The 12,846-nt window shown below is 31.9% G+C and overlaps 1 protein-coding gene across 1 annotated transcript; it reads right to left on the reverse strand.

The window, feature by feature from the left end:
* Positions 1-2,976: 2,976 nt before the first annotated feature.
* On the reverse strand, positions 2,977-11,454 carry LOC110102948 (uncharacterized protein YuxK). The gene is given in 3 exon segments (XM_020831470.2): positions 2,977-3,295; positions 6,969-7,136; positions 11,173-11,454. Coding segments are annotated over 3 exon segments (588 nt in total). The 5' UTR covers positions 11,369-11,454; the 3' UTR covers positions 2,977-3,071.
* Between the last annotated feature and the right edge of the window lie 1,392 nt (positions 11,455-12,846).

The following is a 12,846-nucleotide window of genomic DNA, read 5'->3' on the forward strand; positions in this document are numbered from 1 at the left end:
TCGTTGGGTTGGTCTTGTCAAGACGTTCAATTTGACCATAAGTTTAATGAAATTTGAGTTTAGATGGTCCCAAATTAAATTTTGAAAGTTTTCAACTTGAATATGCCTCAAAATTCATGCACAATCAAAGCAATTTTTGTTAACATATCATACATCAATCAAGATTCATGCTTTTTTAAGCTAAATTTTTTTGATGTATAAGTTACTCCGCTATTTTAAGATGTCATAATCTCAGATGCCTTCTCTGATAAAGGGAGGTTGGAAGTGTAAGTAAACTTACGTATATTAGGGTTAGGTTTTATAAAAATTTAATTTATTTTAAGTAAATTTTTATATGAACCAGTGTTACAATTCAAGCTAGTATTCTAGGGACTTATGCCTCAAGAGCCCTCACTATAGCTTCGTGTTTACTTACTAAAAAATAGCATAATTTCCTTAAATTTTGAAAAATTTTATTACTATGATTGGAGACAATATAGAATGCTTCTTCAATGAAATTAAGTAGACATAGAGTGGTGTTGCAAAGTTACATAAGTGTATTCACTCCAAATAAAACAAAAAAAAATTAGTAGCAATACTTAGAAGCCTGACATAGAAAATAGCTTCCTCATGAATACAAGAAAAACTTCTATAGCATCATAATTCTTATCCTCATTAAGACTTATTAATAAGAAAAATGCATTATAACATCTCTGAGTTCTTCAACCATACTAAAAAAAAAAAAGAAAAACAAAAAGAGCGATGCAAGAAAGTTATACACTAAAATCATAAGAGGGTATAGAGAAAGAAAATATATAATGAAAATTTAATCAAAAATAATGATGCGGAGGTTGCCAGATTGATCTACTGCAAGAAGAGTAGGCTAACCTAACCAAGTCAGGCTGGGAGATCTGCTTACTGGGTATGTGTGGCTTATTATGTTGCAGAGGCGGCAAAAAAAGGTTGGGGAACAATGTTGAGGCGGCCAAAAAGCTTGGGGAAGTTGAAAATGGTGGAGAGGAAGCGGGAGGTTATTACATACGAGAAAGAACTTTTAAGTTTTCGATTTTCTAAAGGGAGTGTAAACTATCCCTGAATTATTGGTCTCATAGCGGTCTGTTTCTCCCTCCACGATTCAATTATCGATTAAACAGCGAGCGCACCCCAAAGCTCTAGAAATAAACAACATCCTTACCGATCTAAATCACTTAAACCAATTATTCTCTTCAAAATAAAAGAACCAAATTAATTCCTTTCAAACCCTCTTCTATTCCTCTTCTCATGGAAAAGAAGAAGAATCACTCTACCCAACAACAGTTGGAAGCTCCGAAACTAAAGCTATCGATAAACCAAAAAACCCTCCATAACCAACTCGTAAAAGAAGTGGCGGAGTTCCCCAAACAAATAAAATAACACCAGTTTTGGCTAGCTTCATTGGCCTCCGACCACAACCACGACACCCTCGCTAGCAGCAAGCGCGTTGTCTCCTCTATTCTCACTGATGCCACTGCTTGCGGCAACGCGGAGATTGTCGTGAAGAAGACATAGTCAGTTGCTACTCAGCTCGATGCATCGGAAATGTGTCCACTTTCCGTGGTTAGAGAAAAAGATGCAATTCAAAGGAATATGGAGTGATTAATTGAGGAGAAGAATACAACTATTTGTGGTCTGACACAGTCCTTGGAGCAGTCGGGAAGATTGCAATTGCCGAGCATGGTGGGGGAAGAAAATGGAAGAAGTGGATCTATTATGTTGTTGTTGTTACGGCATCATTTTGTATTGTTGCTCCTATAGTGACCTTATGCTTCTCTAAGAGCTCCAATCCTAAAAATTACTTGTAGAATTTAGATTAATCTGTAGCATAACTTGATCTGTTTGATGCACTGTAATTTATTAGTTTTGTTCTTTTTATCTGTTTCATTCTTCTAATTGAGTTTGATAGAGATGTTTTTCTTTTTACTTAAAAATTGTGCAAACATATTAATGGCTTTCAATTCAATGTGTTGAAATTCTCAAATAATTTTTAAATGTGTTGTAAGAATTTAAACAAATGAGTATTATAGTTTTTAAATATTATTTTACCTTCGCTTTTTTTTTATGTAATAAATATTAATTTGAAAATTAATATTTTTTATAATTTTGTAGCTTAAATTATATATGGGTTGGATGTATGTTAAAATTAATGATGAATGTGAATTAAATATTTGATTGAATTGTAAGCTAATAAAGGAGCATAAATATCACCAAATTTAGTTCTAAATTTAGATTAATAATTTAATTAGCATAAGCATTTGACTGAAATGAATATTCATATCAACTTTTGGCAACATAATCAAGAAATTAAAATGAAGCATATATATTATTACATGCACTATAGGTTTCTAAATTAGTTGGATATGATGATATTTTTTTTTCAAAGATATTTACGTAATTTATTTTACTATAATAATTAATTTGAAATATTTTACCTAACTATATAATTAATGATTTTAATATATAATCTTTTAAATTTTAACTTTAAATTATTTTATTACAAGTTAAAATAAAATAAATATATTCAAATATTAATCGAAAATGATCCCTAATTTAACAAGTTAGTTCTTATTTTTTCTCACATCCCATTTTAAGTGAAAATTATATTTTAGACATTGAAAGCTGAAAATCATATATTTATATTTCAAAAGATTCAAATACACTTTGGACTAAATCTTCTCGATAATTTGGCATCAAATCCAACCATTTAAAACATGAAAAAATTATGGTTAAAATTTTTAAGACGTGACTACAAAATCTGCTAAACTTGGTCATCACATAACTTTCAAGAAAACTCATAAGACTGAGGTTTAATTTGGGACAACTTTCTTACTATTTTACTATCCATGGCACACCAAGGTTTCATTTAGGACACAAATTTAAAATTTTTAATGAAAAAATTGCTTTAAGAAACAATAAAAAAACCGTCCCAAACGAAGCCAAAATAAAATGGTTGAAAGTTCCTACTTTTTAAAATAATTTGAATTAATTTTAAATAAAAAAACAGAACAGCTCCAAATTATCTGTCCAGAATTTTATTAAAAAAAAAGTCACATAAATCAGAAATCATTTGGACCCCCTCTCATCATCTCATCCCTATCAATGAAACGCTCAAGAAATTCCCTTTCTTTCATCACAATGCACTCATCTGCCTTCCCAAACCAATCATATCTCCTCTTTGCAATATAGTCATAGGCAGCGTCCCTAATTGGTGCAGGTACAAGAAGCAAAGCACTTATGGCCGAATATGGAAATGGCAGGTATGAAGCAACCTTAAGAGCAGCTGTGAGCAGTCATATATGAATTAATGAACGGTAAGAGAATTTGACATTGAGAAAGTTAATAAAAAATAAAAGTTAGCCATTCATTAAAAAAAAAATGCTAATATATAATCCAAAATCGAAACTCATTATACTAATTTGGCAGAATAAATATCTGCTTGGGGTACAACATTTTATAAAGATAATTACAGAAACATTATGGAGACAATAATTTCTTTATAAATATTTAAAAAAGGGGGCATCTTTTTATAACTACGACATACTAACTGATCTAATTTGAAGATGCAACACTTTGATATAAAAATTTATAAAATAAAAAAGTGCCAAGCATATGAAAAAACAAAGTATCGAGAAAAATGCCCCAAATAAATCTTTATTTTTAGACGTACTAAAAAGCATACAAATATAACTTTTATCAACTATTTCACTAGGCCAAATTCGGAATTACTAGAATAATAGCCTCATTTAAATTGATAAAATAGTATATAGTGATATTTTACAAAATAAAAATCAGGAATTTAGAATCATCAGTAGCAGCTGATCAAATGCAGGGTATTACAATCAAAGCGAGCGAGAGAGGTACCGAGTGCATATCATAGCAATAATGGATTTAAACTACAAAATAAACGCCACCTCTCAAGGCCCAAACAGCAAGAAAGATAAACTAACCTAAGTGTTTCAGCTTAGTTCATATCAACTCTCAGCCAAAATCAGTCTAACCTCCTTTTAGGACTGAAAAATAAAAAAGGTCGGTCAGTCAATCTGGTCCCAAGCATTTTGTGGACCAACTGACAAGATACAAGTTGCATATGCTTCCATAAGAAGTAATTTAAAAAAAAATTTAAATGATGATGTATATAGAATCAACAAGAAGTGTTCTTGTATCTTTACGTTATAGTAGCCATATTTCGATCTGTAGGCCACATAGAATCAACAACATGTGTTCTGTATTGTTCTGATTTCTAGGTTAAATTTGTTATTAGTTCAATGTCGATTTAGTGATGGATCATGTATAGCTTCAGCATCTTTGCTGTTAGGTTCCTGTATTTATTGGTCTATGGTGATATTGTGGCTGGATGCACATTCAGCCCAAATAGTTGAGACATTTTTATTGTCAGTTCAGGTAGTTGACATTGTTTGGACTTTGCTTATCTGATGTTTGAAATTATCCCGCCACTAGCCACCTTAATGCCTTGTCCATTATCCTATTCAAATGAACTATCTATTGATTTTGAACGGTGATTCTCCTTGGGACTTCTGAGATGTTTGTAGAATAGAAAATTTAGACATTTTGTATTTTCTTCTGGTTTTTTTGTGTTCTCATGTGACTTCTGGATATGGTGCAAGGGTGGCTATCAAATTGCAGGGAAAGTCATCTTGGCATGAGACTTGTGTTTCCTATTTTGATAATCTCTCGCCTTATTCTCTTTACTAATTCCAGAGTGGCTATCAGCATATTGTTAGTGATTTTGCAAAAATGAATGATTTTAGTCAAATCAATTAAAGTTAGGTTTTTTCTACTATGTGAATCTTACTTGACTAGCTTTTTTTGTAGTTTCAATTGCTTGCTATGTTTTTTGATTCGAGTGATTATTCGAATATCATTCCGCATTGAATGTCATATTTTTGGTTACATCAAAAGAGGATAAATTCTTGTTTTAATAGGTGATGTTTTAAAATGAAAATTTATAATCCAAATTCTTTTTTATGTAAGAAACTCTATATAATTTCTTTTTCATCTTATCAGCTTTAAATATAAAAAAAATTATATTTTGTTGTTATCTGCAAACCCAGAGCATATTTAAAATTTAATTTCATTATTTTCTTATGAATGTTCGACAATTCATCATTTTGATAAAAACTCTAATAGCTAGTAGTACACCCCTTACTAATGTACAACAATCTATATATTGAAATTAAAGTCATCAGAAACGTTCAAAATATCATACTATGCATTTGCACATCAATTTCATTTGAGTTAGCACTTTTTACATTACAATTAAAAATTAATCTCACGTCTATAGAGCACTATATTTGAAGTAGGATGCATGATCAAATCCTCAAATTTATGAAATTTGACATTCCACTTTTTTTTTTTTTTGGGTTAGTTTAAAATGAATTGTCTTGATTTTCTGAATACTTCTTACATGCGTGAAAACTAGGCCAAAATATAATTATAAGGTGAAAATATCTCTATCCATATAAAAGGATAGAGGTATATCCCTATATTTGTGTGCACAAGCAAATACAAAGTTATTGAGTACATAACCAAGTGTATTGCCCATTCCTCCAAGTGAAGATCTAGGGTTTGACTAGTAATTTTCCATAAGATCAAACCAGATATCACACTAAAAATGCTGGGAACAAGAACAATTTGTACAAACTGAAGTAGTTGTACATATCTAACAACAAAAGCACCATCCATAGGAAGAAACAAATACATTTATAAATAATACCAATTGGGAGGTAAATTCCAGGGAATGATTATAATGCAAGAGAATATTGGTTGGTTCCTCTAATATTTTATATTTTTCCATATGCTAGGTCTAGGAAGAATGAATGCCAGTATGCCACACTAAAACAGATAAAAAAGCATCTTTAAATATAAGAAAGTATTTAAGAGTGCATTTCTCTTATGTATTCATGTCATTTCTTTGTTCAAGGTGATGAACATTAAGATAAATGTATCTTAAAGGAACAACATAAATGGCATATTGCATTCTTAAAACAAAAATGTATCAAAAAAATGCTAAAGAACCAAACAAGCAGCTTTATGATTAGCATAAAGTTGGGAAACAAGGAAAGAAGCAAAAGAATAGTAATCAGTAGTTTTCATAAACAAATAAAACAAAGGATCAAACTTTATATAAAAAAGGAAAGAATAAACATCCAAAAAAAAGGTATAGTAGTTCCAATACATTCAATTCCATAAATTCCAAGAGATCAGATGTGCATTATAGACAATTATGTCAAATTCATGTACATAAAGTGCATAAGCTAGAAGGAAAACTGGACTCGAACTACTAGCTGTCATTCTAAGTACTAGTTTATCATTTTTGGGATATGATTGACAGCACAAAATTTTGGCTCATAGAACCTGGAAAAAAATTGAGGTTTTACAAGAAAATACTTTTATGTAGGTTTAGATCTAAATCTTATGTTCATATCATAGCACAATTTGAGGAAATCATTAAATTATGATATGCAAACACTTGTCTCGTCAAGTTTTTAGATAGCAAATGGGGCATTGCACCCACAAGATTAAACCTATGCAGTTTTAGAAAGGTCTGGATCTGCATTTGTAATGGCTCTGTTAAAGTGTGAATTTTTTCTGGACTGACAAAATGATGAAATCACAACAAAATTTACAAAGATCACGAAATTTACAGTAACTAAATTTCCAGGAAGATTCAGAAAACTGGTTAGCTCAAAATTTGCTATGAAGATAAGTAGATTAGTCATGTCTAATTTTCCACCTTCATGGCTATGTGAATAAAGATTTGAAGTACTAATTTGATAGCCAAATTGGATCTTTGACAATAGAAAAAAAATCCTTTTTAAAACGTCTTGCATGATTGGCATAGATATATGTGCATGCATGGATGCACAAACATGATGTTGATCGATCATAGTGAGCACACAAACCATTTAGAGAGAGATGATGAGAGTACTAACCTGCAGATCCTCCAAAGTATCCGTCAGGGCTCTCAACGAACAACATTCGCATTTGTAAATCCTCTTTATTAACACCACAAAATAATAGATATGGCTCAGCAGCCTTCGACTGAAGACAACAAAATTTGATCATTGCATCCTTGTCTACTTTGATCACCCACTTTACACCTAAAGTAATGATTTTATAGTATACGATCTTATTAATAACAAGTAAAGAATAAGATTATAAATAATTAAATTTCAATGATAATCTTTCACAAAATTTTTAGTTCTCCCCTTATGAAAATCAATAACTTCATATTTTTCCTTATTATGATTAAACCTAAATGCAGAAAATAATTAGAAGGAAAACATCTCGAAACATTGTTGCAATTCGTAGCCCCAAGCCGAGAAATTAGGGGAATTAAATAAATAACTATGTTCTTAGTTAGAATACAAAGAAATGAATTTTCTGATCCAAAATTACAGATTCTAATGTCAAACTATTACACAATAAAAAAATCAAAATGATAAAAGAGAGATTTGTACACGTCACCAAAAATTGTCTCATTTACCAAAATTAATACAAAGTTTTTTAAAATAAATGACTAAACCCATGAATTTGTGCGGGTTGTAACCAAACTATTGGAAATTTAATGAAAATGAAAAATATGAGATTGGGACTTTGTGCTTTTTGAGATTTTTGTTGTATTATTGAAAATAGATGTAGTTTGATGTTCATTTTTTAAATAAATAAAATTTAGATGTTACGTATGTCATCACAACAATATATAAAAAAATAAAAAATAAATAAATAAAAAAATCATTATAAAAATTAGCTTAGATATAAAGTTTTGAGATTTGGAAAAGATATAGGGGGCTCATATGGATTCTGTAAGGGAACAAGTGCCGAAATTGTTGACTGAAATTGAAATTTCAGCAAGATTGAATCTAAAATAGAGAAGAATCTGGTGGCAAAACACTTAAAAAAGTCAATGAAATATGGAAGAAGACAAATATGATAAAATGGATCTTCTATTAGAGAGGAAGATCCAGCTCTCCCAAATCTTTAGGTGTTGTTAGAGCCCAAACAAAAAACTAAGCAGGAAATTTCAGCAAAACAACAAGATGAAAAAGCAAACCTTAGATATAATTCCTTCTTAAACAGACATGAATCTCCTTATATATTGAAATTTCCCTCCTAAATCCCCCCCCCCCCTTCCATCTCCTAATTCCCCCTAATTAAGCTTGTGGGCCCCACTTGGATTGGGGCGACATTGATGGGGGGAAACTTACCCTGTTCCACCTCATGTAAACCTAAACCAATCCTGGTTGTACCGGCTAGACCCAATCCAGGGACCGATCTATCAATACTCCCCTCCCATGGAATCACCTTATCCTCAAAGGTGGAAGGAGGGAAATTGATGCTTTACCCTCCCATATGGCTCTCATGTGGCATCATAGTCAGGTGGGTTCTTCCACTTAATCAACACTTCATTGGGCTCTCTTTCTTCCCGTCGTACCCCTTTAAGCTCTAGTGGTTAAAAAAACCACCTCTAGATCCTCTGTCAGCGACCCTGGTCTATAATAGTTGCATGATCCCCCACAGCTCTCCTCAACTATGATACGTGGAACAGTGGGTGTATGAAAGCGGTCGAGGGTAACTTCAAGTGATAGGCCACTACTCCAATCCTCTCCAACACTTGATAAGGGCCAAAATACCTCGTGGCTATCTTTTCATTTCTTTTGTTGGATATTTTCCTCTATCTGTAGGGTCGCAATTTTCAAGATAACTGCTCTAAAGAGTCCTAGAAAAGAAAGTAGTTAATAATACTTATACTCAAATAATTAAGAAAATGTATATAGGAGCTTTTACTTGTGCTCAAACACAAGGTAGCATGACCAAGTATTTTCCTATTTTAGTTGAGTTACATCAAGGATTAGCTTTAAGCCCATATTTTTTTGATTTAGTCATTGATGTTCTTACTAAACATATACAGGATGATGTACCTTCATGTAGGCTTTTTGCTGAAAATAATATTCTTATTGATAAAACGAGAGAGAGAGTTGATGAAAAACTTAAATTATGAAGGTTAAACTTAGAGTCTAAATATTTTTGTTTGAGTAGATCTAAAACTAAATACATCTAGTACAGTTTAAGTAGTAATGAATATAAAGGCAGGATTGTGCAATGGGTGATTAAGTCATTAAAAAGTATAAACATTACAAATATCTCTGGCCTATTGTTCAAAGCAATGGTGAAATAGATGAGGATATCATTAGTAGAATTCAAGTTGGATGGTTGAAATGGAGGAATGCATTGGGCCTATTATGTGATAGTAAAATATCCCTGAAACTTAAGGAAAATTTTTATAAGATGGTGGTGAGACCTGCAATGTTTTATGATACAGAATATTGGCCCTTAAAAGAGAATCAAAAAATTAAATTAAGTATTGTAGAGATGAGGATGCTCAGATGGATAAGTAGCATTACAATTAGACATAGAAAGTGAAATGAGTATATAAATGGAAAGGTTGGAGTAGCTCCAATAACAGATATGATAAGAGAGTCACCTTAGATGGTATGGCCACATAAAAGTCGACCTTTCAATGATCATGTTAGGAGAATAAATGTATTAGATCTAGTTTATATTAAAAAATGTAGAGATAGAACTAAAAAGTCATAGTTAGAAAGTATTAAAATTGTCTTTTTTTATTAGATTTAAATAAGATTTTGATACTTCATGAGACAAAATGGAGAAAAATGATTCACACAGTCAACCCCACGTAGTGGGATAAAGGCTGCTTGTTTTTATTGTTGTATGTCATTAAAAAAAAAAATAAAATCAAACCCCACCTTCAAAACAAAGCCTAATATTTTAGATTGCATGACACTATTTTTCCGTTATGTAAACCATCCAAAACTAACTAATGTTAGGTCTATAGAATCTTGATGAAAAAAAAAACAACTTAATAGGTAACCCTTTAGGAGGGTGGTGGAAAAGTATACAAGTAGTGGTAAAATAGGAATTCAGGATTTTGATATATTTGATGCTAAACTTTAACCTATCAAAGGTTAAAATTTTATTTTAAAGCAAAAGGATGAGAACTCCAGATCAAATGTTTATATGTTAAGCAACCAATAGTGGTGTTTTGATGGGTCTTGGATACTAGTTAAGGATTTGTGAAATTTTTAATGCCTTTGTATTAATTAGGGTATTTTGGAGTTGTTGGGAAGTCAAATCATAAGAATGTTATGAGTAATGTAAGAGAATTTGCAATAGTATTTTAAAAATGTTGGATATGTTTGAGGGTTGAGAGAAGCTAGTATGTGAGTTATGTAAGAGAGATAAGAATTTTTCTAGGAAAGAGAGGAATATGAGTAGAAAAACATAATAAAGAACTCACAAAAACCCTAAGGGGATTTACCTACCAAACTTTATCAAAGAGCAGAGGAGCCAACAAGCCTTCCAATATGAAATTTGCACAAGTAAAACTAATATATTCCATGAATCCAAAAGTACAAAGCACTGTCCTTTTTATAAGCCTATTCTAATAAATCATTCATATTTATAATTTATTACATGAATCCAAAACTGCTCCATTTCAAATCTAGTTGTTTTCTTTGTGATGGACTTGTTTTAATAAATAGCCATTTATTCCATGAATGTCCCTATCTATGTGATTTTCTAGAAACCTTCTATGCAATTAAGTTTTTTTTTGCCAATATTGGCGTCGCACTGTTCATCCGCGGCATTTTTTTCTCTCTACCGAACAGCTTGGGAAGAAAGGCGCGAACGAAAATGACCATTTTAGCGGCAAAATGGCGTTGGATTGGAGATGAAATACGGCATTTTTTGATTTCCCTGCATTTTGGAGTGAAAAATGATATTTTCGGTTGGAGATGCCCTAAGTGGAGAGCTACTTTCTAGGTTAAAAGAGGTGGAAGTCTTGTTTGATAGCAGGACAAAATTTAAATCATGAGCTCTTGTTAGTTGTTACCCTAGTCTTTAGTGCTTTCAACTTTATTGTTTCGCCGGTTGTTTGTGCTATGGAAAAATTCTCTTTCCCTTCGATTTCCACCTCTCAAAAAAAAAAAAAAAAAAAAAAAAAAAAAAAAAAAAAAAAAAAAAAACAAGACATACAGCTCACACGGGCATAATAATCTAAAACCAAAGAAGGAGAAGAGATTCGAGGATAAACGCAGAACCGTAGAAGGGAAATACCTTTGTGGCACAGATGGCAAACACCGTCTTAGATGACTACTTGACACTGAAGGAAGTAGGGTTCTGGAACCGCCTTACGTGAAGCAACAGGAGGATAGTTGAAAGCGGCCGATGACAAACCCGGAGCAGCCACCCTCCTTAACTCCGGCACGACGACCAATGAGTAGAAAATTTTAGGAAGAACCCTGCGCAGCATCTTCCACCTACCATCGATGCACAGTTATGACAATTGCAAGGAACGATTTTGGTTCGCATATACCAGCAAAAAGCGTCCCTTTAAGTTATTCTGGTAAACAAAAAAAAACTATTTTACATCTGAAAATGCAAGTCATATCAAATATTTTCTATCTCCAACTAAAATTATTTTTTAGCACTAAAAAATATTATTTGTATTTCTTTTATCAGCAAATAAAATGAGGGATTTCTACAAACAAATAAGAAAATGAGTTTGTGAATAGTGCGACATCAATATTGACGTCGAACTATTCACATCTAAGATAAAACATTGTGTTCCATTTGTGGTTCGGGTGGATACTCATTCGAGTTGTAAACATGTGAATAATATTCGGTTATAGACGTCATAACTCTTCCACAATTCGATATATTATTTTGTGCGGAGTCCGGACGTAGTTTTGCTTCCGAACTTCAATGATTTCATGACACGTGGATTGCACACATAGATATTCATTTGATTTTTTTTTTTTTTTTTTCTTGTTGGTTCGACCGACCTGGACTAGCCTGATAATTTAAATAATTTCTCCAAACATTAAATTTGCGAGAGATCAAATGTCTCAGAAATGGATTACTTTAATCTATGTGTTCACTTTTGTTCTCGGCATTCTCTGTTCTCTTTGCATCTTCGGCATTCCATACAGATCAATCACTGTACAATAGCATTCAGGTGCTAATGGCTTCACCTTCCAAGGTTACTCAGTCATTCTTATTCAGCTCGTCTTCATAGAGAAACTTTTTCTTTTTTTGTATTTAGGGTTTTTAGAGTTTAGTGTACATCCGTGTCGTAATAACTATATCTGAACTACATAATAACTACATCTGAATTGCATAATAATTGTGTATGTGTTGTGTAGCTGCTGCCTATGAACTGCGTATGAGCTATGTAATAACTTGTTATGACTATGCATTTTGCATTGACATAGGTTATTATTGTATTCTTTGATTAATTTTCCTGTAAAATAGCATTTGAACAATTGTAAAATAATAATTCTTGCAAAATAAAGGAATTTTTTTTATAATAAAGCTTGTATTAATAAAGTTTAAGAAAATTTTCACTTGATATGTAGTGAATACGGAGGTTATTCCATGATGCTTCGGAGTAAAGTTATCCCGATAGTTGGTCTAAAATATAAGATAAGTACTCAAGAAATATAATGAAACTAAGCAGTGAATCCGCAATACATATTTTGGAAATACGCAGCTACTACGCAGTTAATATGCAACTATTACACAACAAATATGTAGCTATTGCACTACAAATACACATAAAAAGTGCAACATATACATAGCAGAACAAGTTAAACAATAACAGAAATTGCATGTAGTTGGTTCATATTTAGCAGGGTTGTGAATCTTTTTCTTGTTACCTTTGAAATGAGTTGGTCTTTTCTTTAGAAAATTTGCTTCTGCTCCAATAAAGAAAGATTTAATGAGGAAGCA

This window comes from Dendrobium catenatum, unplaced genomic scaffold (genome assembly GCF_001605985.2).
Source record: "Dendrobium catenatum unplaced genomic scaffold, ASM160598v2 original_scaffold_152569, whole genome shotgun sequence".
Lineage (NCBI taxonomy): Eukaryota > Viridiplantae > Streptophyta > Magnoliopsida > Asparagales > Orchidaceae > Dendrobium > Dendrobium catenatum.